The sequence below is a fragment of the Suricata suricatta genome, chromosome 5 (genome assembly GCF_006229205.1).
Source record: "Suricata suricatta isolate VVHF042 chromosome 5, meerkat_22Aug2017_6uvM2_HiC, whole genome shotgun sequence".
Taxonomy (NCBI): Eukaryota; Metazoa; Chordata; class Mammalia; order Carnivora; family Herpestidae; genus Suricata; species Suricata suricatta.
Window position 1 is genome coordinate 70516052 of NC_043704.1, and position 15953 is coordinate 70532004.

General features: G+C 37.0%; 1 protein-coding gene across 1 annotated transcript in view; it reads right to left on the reverse strand.

Annotated features, from left to right (window-relative positions):
* SNX4 (sorting nexin 4) overlaps positions 1-15953 on the reverse strand; it is a 75539-nt gene that overhangs the window by 50173 nt on the left and 9413 nt on the right. The window contains exons 2-5 of the mRNA XM_029940723.1: positions 9886-10007; positions 4171-4306; positions 3944-4093; positions 3419-3466 (exon numbers count right to left, since the gene is read on the reverse strand). Coding sequence (XP_029796583.1) covers positions 3419-3466; positions 3944-4093; positions 4171-4306; positions 9886-10007 — 456 coding nt within the window. The remainder of the gene's footprint in view (positions 1-3418; positions 3467-3943; positions 4094-4170; positions 4307-9885; positions 10008-15953) is intronic.

Consider the following 15953-nt stretch of genomic DNA (forward strand, 5'->3'; position numbering starts at 1 on the left):
GAGAGCCCGCGAGCAGGGGAGGGTCAGAGAGAGAGAGGGAAATTCAGAATCCAAAGACAGGCTCCACGCCCTGAGCTAGTTGTCAGACAGAGCCCAACGCGGTTCATGACCTGAGCTGAAGTCAGATGCTTAAGGGACTGAGCCACCCAGTATCTCAGACTTTAAAAAGATTTAAGAAAATATTAACCTAGTAGCCCAAAATTAAATATTAAATAAAACGTATATGAGAAAAGGAAAACTAAAGTAAGCTGACCCTTCAATTTGAGGATGACAATCCAAAGGCCAAGGTCAAATATAAATATTTGGTCTGATTCAGAACTATCTCTTTTTCACAGAAATGGCTTTGAATACTTCCTTTACTAACCCATTTACATACATCAATTACAAAATTTGTAACCAAAAAAAAACCAGAGATAATATGGGATGGTAACATGTATGTATATGAACCTCACATACATGTTTGTGTACATGCACATACACATGTACATATATGTGTGAGACGGTCTAAAAAGATTCCACTTTACTGACAACAAGACTTAAAAATCTTTTTAAATGTTTTTTAATTTTGAAACTGAGAGAGACAGAGCATGAGCAGGGAGGGGCAGAGAGAGAGGCAGACCAGAATCAGAAGCAGGCTCCAGGCTCTGAGCCCAATGCAGGGCTCAAACCCACAAACGTGAGATCATGACCTGAGCCAAAGGCGGAGGCTTAACCGACTGAGCCACCCAGGCACCCCATACTGACAACAAAACTTTAAACAAGAAACAGCCACAACAAAATAAGGAATACAGCAGAATACAAGGATTTCCAAACTCTCCTCATAACATCTTATTTTCTGCTCCATTTCATTAAAAGTCTGACTTTTCAGGAAATAGCCTCCTGGACCTCAACTGCAGCAAACTCCTCCTTGACATCCCCAAAGGCAAGGGAATCAAGAACAAAAATGAACTGCTGGGACTTCATCAAGATAAAAAGCTTCTGCACTGCAAAGGAAACAATCACAAAAATAGGCAATCGACAGAATGGGAAAAGATAGTGGCAAATGGCATATCAGATAAAGGGCTAGTATCCAAAATCTCCAAAGAACTCACTAAACTCCATACCCGAAAAATGAATAATCCAGTGAAGAAATGGGCAGAAGATCTGAACAGACACTTCTCCAAAGAGGACATCCAGATGGCCAACAGGCACATGAAACGATGATCAGTGTCACTCAGCATCAGGGAAACACAAATCAAAACCCCACTGAGATACCACCTCACACCGGTCAGAGTGGCTAAAATGAACAAATCAAGAGACTATAGATGCTGGTGAGGGTGTGGAGAGACAGGCACCCTCCTACACTGTTGGTGGGAATGTAAACTGGTACAGCCGCTCTGGAAAACAGTGTGGAGGTTCCTCAAAAAACTATCAGTGGAACTCCCCTATGCCCCAGCAATAGCACTGCTGAGGATCTACCCAAAGGATACAGAAGTGCTGATGCATAGGAGCACATGTACCCCAATGTTCATGGCAGCACTTTCAACAACAGCCAAATCACGGAAAGAGCCTGAATGTCCATCAACTGATGAATGGATCAAGAAGATGTGGTATATATACACAATGGAATACTACAGGGCAATGAGAAAGAATGAAATATGGCTATTTGTAGAAAAATGGATGGACCTGGAGGGAGTTGTGCTAACTGAAACAAGTCAGGCAGAAAAGAACAGATATCATATGTTGTCACTCATAGGTCTAGCAGGAGAAACCTAATAGGGGACCATGGGAAGGGGAAAGGGGGGGGAAGAGTTGGGGAGAGAGAGTGAGGCAAATCATGAGAGACTTGAATGCCGAGAACAAACTGAGGGCTGAGGATGGAGGGGGGAAGGGGAAGAGGGGGACTGTCATAGAGAGGGGCACTTGTGGGGCACCAACCTGGTAATAAACTATTTAAATAAAATTTTTTTAAAAAGTAAAAGTCTGACTTTTCAAATTCTTAATATTGCACATTAAGTATTACCTTTTAAAGACTTTCTAAAAGTGAAACTGAGGTTATAGCATAAGGCAAGCCAAACATGAAACATTTAAACTAAACTCTTAAATAGCACCCATATACAAGATTCAATGCACTCAGTAAACAGTATAGTCTATATAGATTGAAGTAATTCAAGAGCTTTCTCAAGGTCACCACCAAAGTCATGGCCAAAAACTGGATTCAAAGACAAAGGATTGACTAAATCTTGACTATTACATAGAGAAGTCACCATAACAATTATGTTTTACTTTTCTCTTTTCCTTAATGTCAGTTTCTAACATCTTGGAACTAGTTCTCAGAAAACCTTATCAAAATATAAACATTTTTTAAAGTTTCAGGTTACTTCAAATCCAACACTAAATTCAAATTCCAGTATTCTGAGTGCCATAAAGTAATGAATTATAGCTAAGAAGATTCTATTTTTTCATGCAACCTGCCAACAAAATGTTTATAAATAAGAATCAGTTTATGACAGAATGAGATACTTGATTATATTTTCTATACAGAAACAAATTTTTCTCTTTCTAGTTTTTTGTGCTAAATTTCAAATACCTATGTGCCAATACCTAAATCTCTAGGGGGTGTTTCAAAACTACTATAAAAAGATTTTGTTCATGTTGTCTAGACCTATTGAACTTTTATTACTATACTATCATAGGAATTGTTTATCAATTTATAGATTATATATATTTACATTACATTTTTCTACTTAGCTATTCAGTTTACAGAAGAGATGAAAACTTTAAAAAAATTTGTGAATAACCTGTATTACATTACTTTTGGAAACAACAGGGAGAGTAGGTAGGAGTTAGGGTGGCCATCTCACCACACCATATTTTCCCATTTTTAGGTAACACTTTCATTCCAAACACTAATTATAATGACTAAATTTGAAAAGCTGTGTCACTAACAGATACCATTTCAAAATGACTCCTATGCCAGCTCAAAGATGACCACCACGTCCTAGCATGACACACGGCTCATCTCCTAGTCTGCTCTGACTGGGAAACGCAAGCTCAATTCTTCAGAGTGTCTTTCATATCTGATAAAGAATGAGCAAGAATGTGAGTGGCAGTGTTAAAGAGAGAGGGAGTAAACAAAAAGATGTAAAGTGTATGAGTATACTGTAGGAAAAATCTAGAGTTTGTGTCTAAATTACTGCTTCAAAATACTCCTCCCAATAGAATGAAATTCATAAATATGCCCTGTATAATCTCACTACTAAAATTACACAAATCCAAAGGGAATTCATAGTGTGTCTTTAAAAACCTTACCAATGGTATTAGATGCAAAGCCAACATTCACTCACTCAATAAATACCAAGTACCCACACTAAGTGCAATGCACTATACTAGGAATTGTAAAGGAACTTGTCAAATTATTTCATACAAATATTCTTACCTTCAGTTGAAACCCAGTTTCATTCACGGTCTCCTTCCAGTTACCTTCCTAAAAATTAAAGTTAATTTTAGAAATCATTGCAAAAAAAAACCCACAAAAACATAAGGAATACTCCAAATTAAATAGATTAAGAATCTACTATTCTGTTATTCTTTCAGGGGAGATATGAGAAAGGTTAAGAAAAGAATTCATTTCAAAGGTAAACATACAATCCAGATTCCAAAAGATTATCAAAAGATGGACCCAAGATTTTATAGATCTGGGTTTCAAAAAATTAAAGACTAACTTTGATATTATTTGAGTGATACCAGACAGTACCATCATTAGTATCTTTAAGTATAAAAATGTTAGCCGAGAGAGTAATGTAACCCAATAATTTTAAAATTCAAAACAAATTTTAAAACACAATTAAATGCATGTATATTAACAAAGCTACTCCAAAAACATTCTTAAGCATAAGAATTCTACAGTTTAAAGGAAAAAAAGTCAAATTATTTTTTAAAAGACTTAATCAAAGAAAAATACCTGTGTTAAAAACAAATAGAAGATTTTGTCTCTACAAAGGATGGGATGTGAGGCAACTCTCAAGAGAAAGTTTTCTAAACCAATCCGTCGTCTTTCCACAAAATCCGGGTCCATGTTGTCAGCAGAGAGTTTATGCCAAACAAATTCTGCCTAGGTAAACAAAATAATCATGAAGCATAATCTCAAAGCTAAATACTTCTGAACTATACTGCTGTTTCATTTCTTACCCTTTTTTCTGGTAGAGGTGGCACAACAATATGTGGATAGTAAACTAAAAGGTAGTTTCTCAACAATTCAAATTCACTATACCGCCTCCAGAGTGAGTCTGTTAGGACACTTTGACCATCAGTATGTTCAACGGACCTGAAAAGGAACAGAATAAGATCTCTATTACTTACTAAAAATACAAATACATGCACACAACCTCTATTAAAATTTATAACTCCACTTACTGAATGCTTATGAACCAGACACTAAGTATTTTCATGTATTATCTTTTTCAATCCTTACAACCACCCTATGAAGCAGGGATTACTGTCCCCATTTTACAGATCAGGAAGCAGCTACTCTTCCTATAATCACAAAGATCTGTGGATAAAGCGCTCACATCTATCTGATTCCAAAGCCCTCACTCCTAACTACTTTTCCTCTATTACAGAAAACCTATTTGAACTCAAAAGAAATAATCATTTTAGGAACATTCTAAAAGTCTCAACGTATAATAATTCAGTTAATCTATAATAATTGATTTTACAATACAGTAAAATCTGGCTTAGCTAGTGTTTCATTAAACAAAAAGTATTTTTAACTTCTGCCACAATGAGGTACAACATTCATGCCAAAAAGCAAGACACTGCAAAGACCTCGATTCCAAGTTATAAATGAATCAGAGGCATCCACACGCCAGGAAATAGTCTCAAAGGCAAAAAGTTACCTATAAACGGGTAGGGGGAAAAAACGTGAAAATCCATTTCTAGTTTTATCTTTACCATAAAGAGCAGCAACAATGTTATACAAAAGTTCAACTTACAGTTGACGGGAAAGGTAGAGTAAAATCACACCAAGAATATCTGAAGTTATTGTGACTGAAGATTTCTACTAGCATAATCATTCTTAGAAAGCATCAGTCTTCTAAACATTATCAGGACCTTCCTATATAGCCACAATGTGCATTTGTATAACAGGGTATAAAGGCACAGAAACAAACTCAGTCTTGAAATAAAGTAGTCTTAAGAAAGTATATATATATATATATATCATGCCATGCTCAGCACAATGTACTAGGTTTCCCACTAAATTTATTGACTGTATATCAATAAAACAAAATATGAAATTCAAATGGTTCCCATGGCAAAAAATCTAAATTATTAAATCATAATTCATTTTAAAGAGTTAACCCAAGCATTAGTTATGATTAATACTATTCCAATTCAGATGCTCAAACTTCAGCTCAAAAAATATCTGGGTTAATATCAGGTTTCAAATTATTCAAAATCATTATTAACAACATCCACACCTTGCTAATAAGGAGATTAATGTGTATTAATATAGCTTATAAACAGTGTACCTACATGTTGTCAGAAAATCTGCCTATGTGTGTGTGTGTTTTTTAAAGGCCATTTAAGGCAAAATCTAGTCTTTGGAGACCGACTAAACGCATAGAGAAGACTTATATTTGGACCCTAAAACTACCCCACTTATCCAATCATTCAACAAACATTTAATAGTACATAACTGATTTTTTTATTGTTTTTTTATTCATTTTTGAGAGATAGAGACAGCACGAGCAGGGGAGGGTCAGAGAGAGAGGGAGACACAGAATCTGAAGCAGGCTCCAGGCTCTGAGCTAGCTGTCAGCACAGAGCCTGACGCAGGGCTCAAACCCACGAACCATGAGATCATGACCTGAGCCGAAGCCGGACGCTTAACTGACTAAGCCATCCAGGCGCCCCAGTACATAACTGATTTTATATGCAACATTTAAGGCTCATAGTAGACTGTATCATTAGCCCAATTTTACAAAACAGAAGTCTTAAGTAATGAGATTGTACTGTCTCCCAAACCAAATCAAGGCATTGATACCTATTCTAAAAGAGGAGTATTCTCATCTACTTTAAAAAGTTCCTATTCTGGGGCACATGGGTAGCTCAGTCAGTTAAGCACTGACTTATGCTCAGGTCATGATCTTGTGGCTTCTCAGTTTGAGCCCTGCGTCCCACTCTCTGCTGACAACTCAGAGCCTGGAGCCGCTTCTGATTCTGTTTCCCTCTCTGCCCCTCCCCCACTGTGTGCACGCTCTCTCTCGCTCGCTCGCGCTCTCTCTCTCTCTCTCTCTCTCTCTCTCTCTCACACACACACACACACACACACACACACACACACACACACACAAATAAACTAGCATTAAAAAAATTTCTTTAGGGGCTCCTGGATGGCTCAGTTGGTTAAGTGTTCGATTTTAGCTCAGGTAATGTCTTGTGGTTCGTCGGTTCAAGCCCCACGTTAGGCTCTGTGCTAAAGCTCAGAGCCTGGAGCCTGCTTCAAATTCTGTGACTCCCTCTCTCTCTCTCTCTCTCTCTCTCTCTCTCTCTCTGCCCTTCCCCCGCTCACGCTCTGTCTCTCAAAAATAAACATTAAAAAATTTTTTAATTTTAATTAAAAATTTTAAATGTTTTTAAAAAATGGGTTCATATTCTATGAACAGAAAAACACAAAATCTCCGGAGAAATTAAAACCAGTGACTTTAGCCTTAATTTTAACCTATAAAACTGTAACACTATGGACTTTCTACTTCTATCTGAAGAGTAGGTAGGTAAGCTACATGATAAAGTTCAACTTTTAGTTAATGTTAATCAAGGCTCGATAAAACTCATATTGTCCAACATAACCTGCAAAAGAATCCTATGAGATTAAGAAATTCGAAGATTCTGCAGTTAAAGGTCAGTTAACCATAGGGATACTGTATTTACAAACTAATCTATTCAAAAACAGTATTTCTCAAAATGAATACCTGTAAGATAGGAAGTAGGCAGGAATGTCTTAAGATAGGGAAAACACAAATCATAAAGAATAAAGATAAATTTGGCTATCTTGATATGTAAAACCTGTGTACTTTAAAAAATAATCAAAAGTATGATCCATGGCCCATCTGCATCAAAAAACACCTAAAGTTTTGCTTAAAAAATGTAAATTCCTGGACCTCACCCAAAATCCTATAGCTTAAGAAATTCTTCATGTGACTCCTATGTACTTTAAAGAACCATGGGGTTTTCTTTTGTGTGCTGTTTTCTTTTTTTAGAAGATTTTATTTTTAAGTAATCTCTATACCCAATGTGGGATTGAATTTATAATCTCGAGACCAAGAGTCACATGCTCCACCAATTGAGCCAGCCAAGAACCCCTAAGAACCACTGTTTTAAAGTAAATTTACAGTTCCATGAAGAATACTAGAGAAAATAAATAAATACAAATTTATATTTAAATACAATTGTGAAAGTTAACTCATAATCCTTTTGTGTACCACACATTTGATGATGATCCACATAAATAATCAGAGTATAGCTACATTACTCAAGTATGGTCATTTCTAACTCCTACTTTCAAATTATGATACTCTATTCAGTTCAAAGTCAAAAGTAAACAACTACAGGGGCGCCTGGGTGGCTCAGTCAGTTAAGTGTCCAACTCTTAATTTCAGCTCAGGTTACGATCTCACAGTTTGTGGGACCAAGCCCTGCATTAGGCTCTATGCTGATGCTAAGCCTATCCCTGCTTGGGATTCTCTCTCCCTCTTTCTCTCTGTCCCTTCCATGCTAGCACTCTCTCTTTCAAATTAAAAACACACTAAAAACAAATTATTTAAAAAGTTTAGAGAAAAAAAAACCCATGAATTATTTCAGATTATTCAAATCAAGATTCTCTTCCAGCAGTAAAAGTGATCAAAAGTTAATTTCATTACTCAACTGGGTAATAAAAGGGGCACCTGGGTGGCTAGGTCAGTTAAGTTCTGACTTCAGCTCAGGTCATATTCTCACAGCTTGTGGGTTCTGGCCCTGCATCAGGTCCTGGTGCTGATAGCTAGAAGCCTGGAACCTGCTTTGGATTCTGTGTCTTCCTCTCTATCTTCCCTTCCCCCATTCAAACTCAGTCTTTCTTTGAAAAATAAATAAACACTTTAAAAATTGGGTGATAGGAGCGCCTGGGTGGCTCAGTCAGTTAAGCATCCAACTTTGGCTCAGGTCATGATTTCATGATTCATGAGTTCGAGCCCCACATCAGGCTCTCTACTGTCAGCACAGAACCTGCTTGGGATCTTCTGTCCCCCACACCTCTCTCTGCCCCTACCTGACTCTTTCTCTCTCTCAAAAATAAATAAACATTAAAAAAAATTTTTTTAATTGGGTGATAAAATACATACTAAAAGTATAAATATCCTTTTTAGTTTTCAATTTAAGAATGTGCAGCACGGTGACTACAGTTAATAATACTGTACTGCATACTTGAAAGTTGTTAAGAGCAAGGGCACCTGGGTGGCTCATCCAGTTAAGCATGACTGGATCAGGTCATGATCTCACAGTTTGTGGGTTTGAGGCCCATGTCGGGCTCTGTGCTGACAGCTCAGAACCTGGAGCCTGCTTCTGATTCTGTGTCTCTCTCTCTCTCTGACTCTCCCCACTCACACTCTGTCTCTTTCTCTCTCAAAAATAAATAAATGTTAAAAAGAATTTTTTTAATAAAAAAAAAATAAAAAGACCAACCTTACCTCTTTCTGTTCCTAAAGTTCCTACTGTAATGTAAATTTTCTCTGGTTTAGGAAAGATTCTTTTTTTTTTTCTTTTTGGTGGAAGAAGGAAAACTATACTTACAAAGAGGGTTTTCAGAATTGCCTGTAGCTTAAGCAACATTTACCAGGATTTTAACTTTTATTTTAGGTAGAACCACAGACCTGGAGAAGTCTTGAAAAGTCACAGGGTTAAGCCTGAAGGCAAACTCAGTGACTCTGGTAAATCTATGAAAATGCAAGGTAAAATTTTTTTTCCCCATAAAAATTTATTCACATTAAGATATGGTTATAACTCCTTATCAACTAGGTCTGGTAGTTCTATTATTTTATTTTACTGACTATCAAAAAATCTCACACATTTGTTTTAACTGAAAGCACTTCTGCTCAGTCTCTGCAGAAAGAAAAGAACTAGTCAATATTTAGCCTTTATATAAATTGTTTATAACTGGCAAAACAGAGTTTTGCTTTGCCTTTCTCTAGAATCCCTTTAACTTTTTCCTTATGAGGTAAAAGACCATTTTTCTGGTGACCTTTGATTTCTTACTCCATGATTTACTCTTGTCTGTTCAATGTACCCCAAAGTCTTAAGCTCTGTCTCCATCAATTCTTTCCTGTTAATTTTTTTACTGACTCAGATCATATTCTCTCTTCCTATACTTTTCTGCTAACCATCTTATTTACCTAAGTCCATTTCACACACCCCTGGAAACCTGGTCTCCTTTCTCAAAATTCCACAACCTTCTCTTTACCTCCAACCCAAACATTAAAATATATGTACTGGGGCACCTGTGTGGTTCAGTTGGTTAAGTGTCTGAATTTGGCTCCCGTCATGATCTCACTTCGAGCCCCGCAGGCTCTCTGCTGTCAGTACCGAGCCTGTCTCAGATCCTGTGTCCCTCTCTCTCTTCCCCTCCCTAACTCATTCTCTCTCTCTCTCAAAATAAATACATAAACTTAAAAAAAATATATATATATAGCTGTCAAGTGTACAACAGCAAAAGACAAATCTGTTTTTCTTTTAAAAAGTAAAGAACAAAAAAGCCAGTACCTAAAAAGACAATGACCTGTAAACAATTCCATTATACAACATAATGTTCATCCACAGCTACCAACAAAGCTTTTTCTAACTAAATCTAGAGGCCTAATTCTCATCACTCACCTTGTTTCGATGAGGTAAGCAGTATATGTTTCTTGCATGTTCATGGCATTTCTTCCAGTTCGCTTTTCTGCTTCTGAAACACTAATTTCTATCTTCTTCAACCCAAAATTGTTTTCTGTCATCTGGACAAAAACAAATGGAAGAACAACAACAAAACCTTTAAGAAAATATTGGGGAAAAACCAGGTATAATAATATAATCCAATACTGGTGTATATATTTCAAGCACTTAACCGACTGAGCCACCCAGGAACCCCAAATTTCTTACATTTCTTGAGTTGCTAGGGGTTGCTATATGATAGCAGCAAATGATATACATCTCATTGGCAGCATTTTTTAGCACATCAAACTTTTCCCAAATCTATTTTAACATGTATCATACATGTAATTATTAAAACACAGACATTTTGAATAAGTAACCAAGAATAAATCAATATAAAAATGCCTAAGAAAGAATGCGTGGGTGGCTCAGTCATTTAGGCTTCCCACTCTTGACTTTGGCTCTAGTCATGATTCTCACAGTCCTTAGATCGAGCCCAGCGTGGGGCTCCATGATGAATGTGGAGCCTGCTTCAGATTTTCTCTCTCCCCTCCCCTGATCATGCATGCATTCTCTCTTGCTCTCTCTCTCTCAAAATAAATATTTTTTTAAATGCCTAAGAAGAAAATCTAAAATCATTTTTAAATAATCTTTAGTATTAGTATCTAACTTTAGTTTTACCAAAGTCAAATTACTCTCAAAAAGAAAATACTATACATATGCCAAGAGGAAAGATTTTCAATATGCAGGTTAAATTTAAAAATTAAAAACAAAACAAAACCAGACATCTTATATTCAACTTTAAATTTGCCTAACATTTTGGCAGTGGTTAAAAGGGTCCACTTGGGAGAGAGCAGCAAGATTTAAGAAGAGCAGACTCTTTTCCCTTCCTGCTAAAACATGCCCAAGTCTATGCTAAAGAACCAAAAAGAACAATAAACACACCACTAGTGCTTCAAAGACTGAATGTGTGGAAAGTGTGCCACTGAGGAAGGTTCCTGAAAATACCAAAGTAACTCCAAATCTAAACAAGGAAGACAAAGTGAGACCATGTGAGAACTGTTATGCTTTGGAGGTCTTCCCCTTGCTCTCTCTCAAAGTTCAGAGGTTGAGTTTTAATTAAAAATACTGTACTACATTATAATTGAGGGCAGTTTGTGAAGAAGAGTGTGAAAAATTGACACTAATGGAGCCATTTTAAAAGGAAGCCAAGCAACCTCTGCAGAGAAACTGCCATATCTGTTTCTGCTTGAACTTGACCAAAACCTTTGGACTAGGCAAAACAGCAAAAATGCTTTTTTAAATATTTTATTTTATTATTTATTTTGAGAGAGACAGAGAGAGCACGAGCAGGGGAGGGTCAGAGAGACAGAAACACAGAACACAAAGCCGGCTCCAGGCTCTGAGCAAGCTGTCAGCATAGAGCCCGATGTGGGGCTCGAACCCACAAATGGTAAGATCATGACCTGAGCCGAAGTTGGATGCTCAACCGACTGAGCCACCAGGCACCCCAGCAAAAAAGCGTTACGCAACTACTTGAGAAGTCGCAGGAGAACAGATACCCTGATCCCAAGTCCACAAGGTTATGGACTTTCCAAAGAAATAATCTGTAGTAAATCAATGTATAACCAAGAGTTTTAGTCTTTTTCCCATCTCCTAAACTCATATAACTGCCCTCTTCTTCTTTTTCCCTATAAAACCTCTTAATTTCACCCTAGAAGCAGGATACCATTTGGGTTTTCTACCTGAATATGTATTCCTCAAATTATAATTCTCTGATCCCAAATAAACATTAATTTGCCTTTCACTGTGGCTCTTTATTTTCAGGTTAACAAGAGACAGAAATAGAAACATGGATGCACCAAAACATAAAAGAAAAAACTACAATAAAACCTGCAGTGATGATTTATACAGAAAATTAAATCTATACGCTTTGAAGACAGAAAAAGCTACGTGATACTGCAAAAAATTAAATGATGAATAAATTTAGGAAATGCCCCAAAATGCCAAAGAAAAATGGAGAAAGTAAAATGCTAAAAGAAGATAAAAAGGACAGAGACTAGAGGCGACCCAATGGAACCAACCAATGGAATAGAATTATTAGTCAACAAAAACATGAATCACTCAGTTGTCAAATCAGACATTTTTCAACGTAATTTATTGTGAAGTAGCTAACATACAGTGTACACAGTGTGCTCTTGGTTTTGGGAGTAGATTCCCGTGATTCATCGCTTACATACAACACCCAGTGCTCATCCCAGCAAGTGCCTCCTCCATGCCCATCACCCTTTTCCCCAGCCTCATCACCCCTCAGGTTGCTCTCTGTATTTAAGAGTCTCTTTTATGGTTTGCCTCCCTCCCTCTCTGTTTGAAACTATTTTTTCCCTTTCACTTCTCCCATGGTCTTCTGTTAAGTTTCTCAAGTTCCACAAATGAGTGAAAACATATTATATTGGTCTTTCTCTGACTGACTTATTTCACTTAGCATAACATTATCCAGTTCCATCCACATTGTTGCAAATGGCAGGAAGACGTTTTTATTAAGTTGTATGTTTAGCTACTAAAAGAAAAAATAAGAGAAGGAAATATTTCAATGAAAAGAAAGTTCAAAAAATTACATAAGCACAAACCACTCAATATCAAGATTATGAAGCCATTGTTGGTTGAGATACATATTATAAAAATCATAATTAGGGCCCACAGATAAACACTTTGATTTACCACCATCTACTCCAGTGAAAAATTCCCTCAGTGCTGGAAGGACATGACTGATAAAGCAAATTCTCTTCCCAGTCAAAAAGATAATGCCTATGAATCATGAATTTAACCTCATGCCATCTGATTACATAGAAGGAAAAAAATAAAAGAATAAAATCACAAAAACTAAAGCATGAAAACAGGAACAATAATACCAGCAGGATTTGGTAGACGAAATAAAATTGCTAATCCTCTCAATTAAGCACAGAAGAGTGCCAAGATTAACACAACCAGAAGCACAATTATTAAAAGGATACATTCAACAGCTTTAGAGATGGACTGACTTGATTGGAAGATGAATCCAGGGACATGTTTTAAACAAAGATAGAATAATTTAGGTGTATTCAAAGCACACTTCTCATCAGAGTAAACAATGTCTATTAAAGAGGGGCGCCTGGTTGGCTCAGTTGGAAGAGCATGAGACTCTTGATCTCTGGGTTGTGACTTTAAGCCCCACACTGGGTGGAGAGATTACTTAAATACTTTTAAAAAAATTCAAGGGCGCCTGGGTGGCTCAATCAGTTAAACATCTGACTCTTGATTTCATCTGAGGTCATGATCTCACTGATCAAGAGTTCGAGCCCCACCTGGGGCTAAGACTGCTTGGAATTCTGTCTGTCTCTGCTCCTCCCCTGCTCAAGCTCGCAAATGAGGTTTCTCCCTCTCAAAATAAATAAACTTAATTTAAAAAATTTTAAAAACACTAAATAACTAAATAATGTCATTATTAAACGTAGAAGACTAAATGTAGGAGACGGGCATATTTATTTTTATTTTTTCTAATGTTTATTTATTTTTGAGAGACAGACCATGAGCAGGAGAAGGGCAGAGAGAGAAGAATACACAGAATCTGAAGCAGGCTCCAGGCTCTGAGCTGTCAGCACAGAGCCCGACGCGGGGCCCTAACTCACAAACCGCGAGATCATGACCTGAGCCAAAGTCGGCCGCTGAACCGACTGAGCCACCCAGGCGCCCGAGAAGATGGGCATATTTAAAAGACTAATAAAATTCTTTACTTCTAACTCAAAGAATGAAAATGAATATAATCTATTTCAAGTTTTTAAAACGTTGCAAACCACTGGGGAGCCTGGGTGGCTCAGTTGGTTAAGCCTTCAACCTTGGCTCAGGTCATGATCTCAGGGTTTGTGAGTTCAAGCCCCACACTGGGTTCTCTGCTGTCTGCACAGAGTCACTTTGGATCCTCTGTCCACCCCTCTCTCTGCCGCTCCCCTGCTTGTGCTCTCTCTCTCAAATATAAACATTTTTTTTTTAAACTTAAGGGGCACCTGAGTGGCTCAGTCAGTTGAGTCTGACTTTGGCTCAGGTCATGATCTCGTGGTTTGTGGGTTCAAGCCTGCATCAGGCCCTGGGCCTGCTTTGGAATCTATGTCTCCCTCTCTCTCTGCTCCTCCCCACTCGCACTCTCTCTCGCTCTCAAAAATAAACATTAAAAAAAAAAACTTAAAATTTTGCAACCCATTAAGAAACAGTAAAAGCATAAAAGCAGATAAAAATGATAAAAAGAACAATAAGAAACTATTAATTCAAGAAATATTTCTTGAGGGGCACCTGAGTGGCTTAGTCAATTAAGCGTTCAATTTTGGTGCAGGTCATCATCTCATGGTTTGTGAGTTCGAACCCCATTCAGGGATCTGTGCTGACAGCTCAGAGCCTAGACAGAGCCTGCTTTAGATTGTGTCTCCCTCTCTCTCTGCCCCTCCCCCATGTTCGCACGCTCTCTCAAAAATAAATAAACATTTTTTAAAAATTAAAAAAAGAAAGAAATATTTCTTGAGTATCTACCATGCCAGCCATTAGGGATAGAAAGCTGAAACCAGGTGCCTGACACTTCAGCAGTTCACTGCTTCCATGTATAATTCTCAATCCAACCCGCACAGTGATGCTCTTTAATATTAGAGACAAAATGAAAGCTAACCTTAATATGACTTTTAGGATTATAGATGAAAAGAGTTAGTACTTACAGCAGTTGATTTGTTTAATCTTATTTAAATCACACACTAAAGCAAATATATTACGTTTACTATTATATTGAAAATTACAGGAAAAAGATATAAATGGGCCACAACAAAAAAAAATTAGCAGATTGAGATGAACATGAAACTAATCAGAAAAGAAACAACGCAAAGAAAGAAAAATAAAATATATTTTGCTTGTCCAGAACAGAACAGAAATAATAATCATCAGTATAATTTAAAAGAAAAAGAGGGGCACCTGGGTGGCTCAGTCAGTTAAGCATCTGAGTTTGGCTCAGGTCATGATCTCACAGTTCATGGGTTCAAGGCCTGTGTCAGGTTCTGTGCTGACAGATTGGAGCGTAGAGCCTACTTTAGATTCTGTATCTCCCTCTCTCTGCCCCTTGCCCGCTCTCTCTCTCTTTCCCTCTTTCTCTCTCAAAAGTAAATAAACATTAAAAAGAAAAACTAGAAAGGAAGGAAGGAAGGGAGGAAGAAAGAAAAAGAAAAAGAAAAAACCAAACAAAATCTTTCCTGGATTCACACTGAAAGGCATCTGGTCCATGTGTAATGAACAAGGAAATTTAAACATCCCAACAAGATTAAAGCAGAAAAACAAGAAACAAGACTCCAACAAAAGAACAAGTATAGACTTCACAATTAATTCCAAATGACAACAGAACATCATGCATAGGGCATGCTTGAAATATTTAAATATACTAACATATTGTTCCTTCAAAAATACTTAATCTCAGCAAGATTTTTTGTAGAAACTGATAAACTATTCCTAAAATTTATATGGAAATACAAAGGACCTAGAATAGCCAAAACAATTTTGAACAAGTTGCAAGACCCAGTTTCAAAACTTACTTAAAAAGTGAAAGTAATCAAGAAAGTGTGGTACTGGCAGAAGGAGAGATGAATGGAATGGAACTGAAAATCCAGATATAAATGCTTACATTTAAGGTCCATTGATTTTAAAGACATACCCAGGCAAATCAATAGGGAATGGAGAGGTCTTTTCAACATATAGTGCCAGGACTATGAAATGTCCACATGCAAAAAAAAAAAAAAAAAAAAAAAAAAAAAGGACTTAGACCCTTTACTCAACACCATGAACAGAAATTAACTCAAATGGCCCAGATGAAAGAGCAAAATAGAAATTTCTGGAAGAAAACATAGGAGAAAAATCTTTGTGATTTGGAGATATACAAAAAGTTCTTAGATATGATACCAAAATCATAATCCATAAAAGAAAAAAGTGATAGACTAGACCTCATCAAAATTAAAAATTTTTAC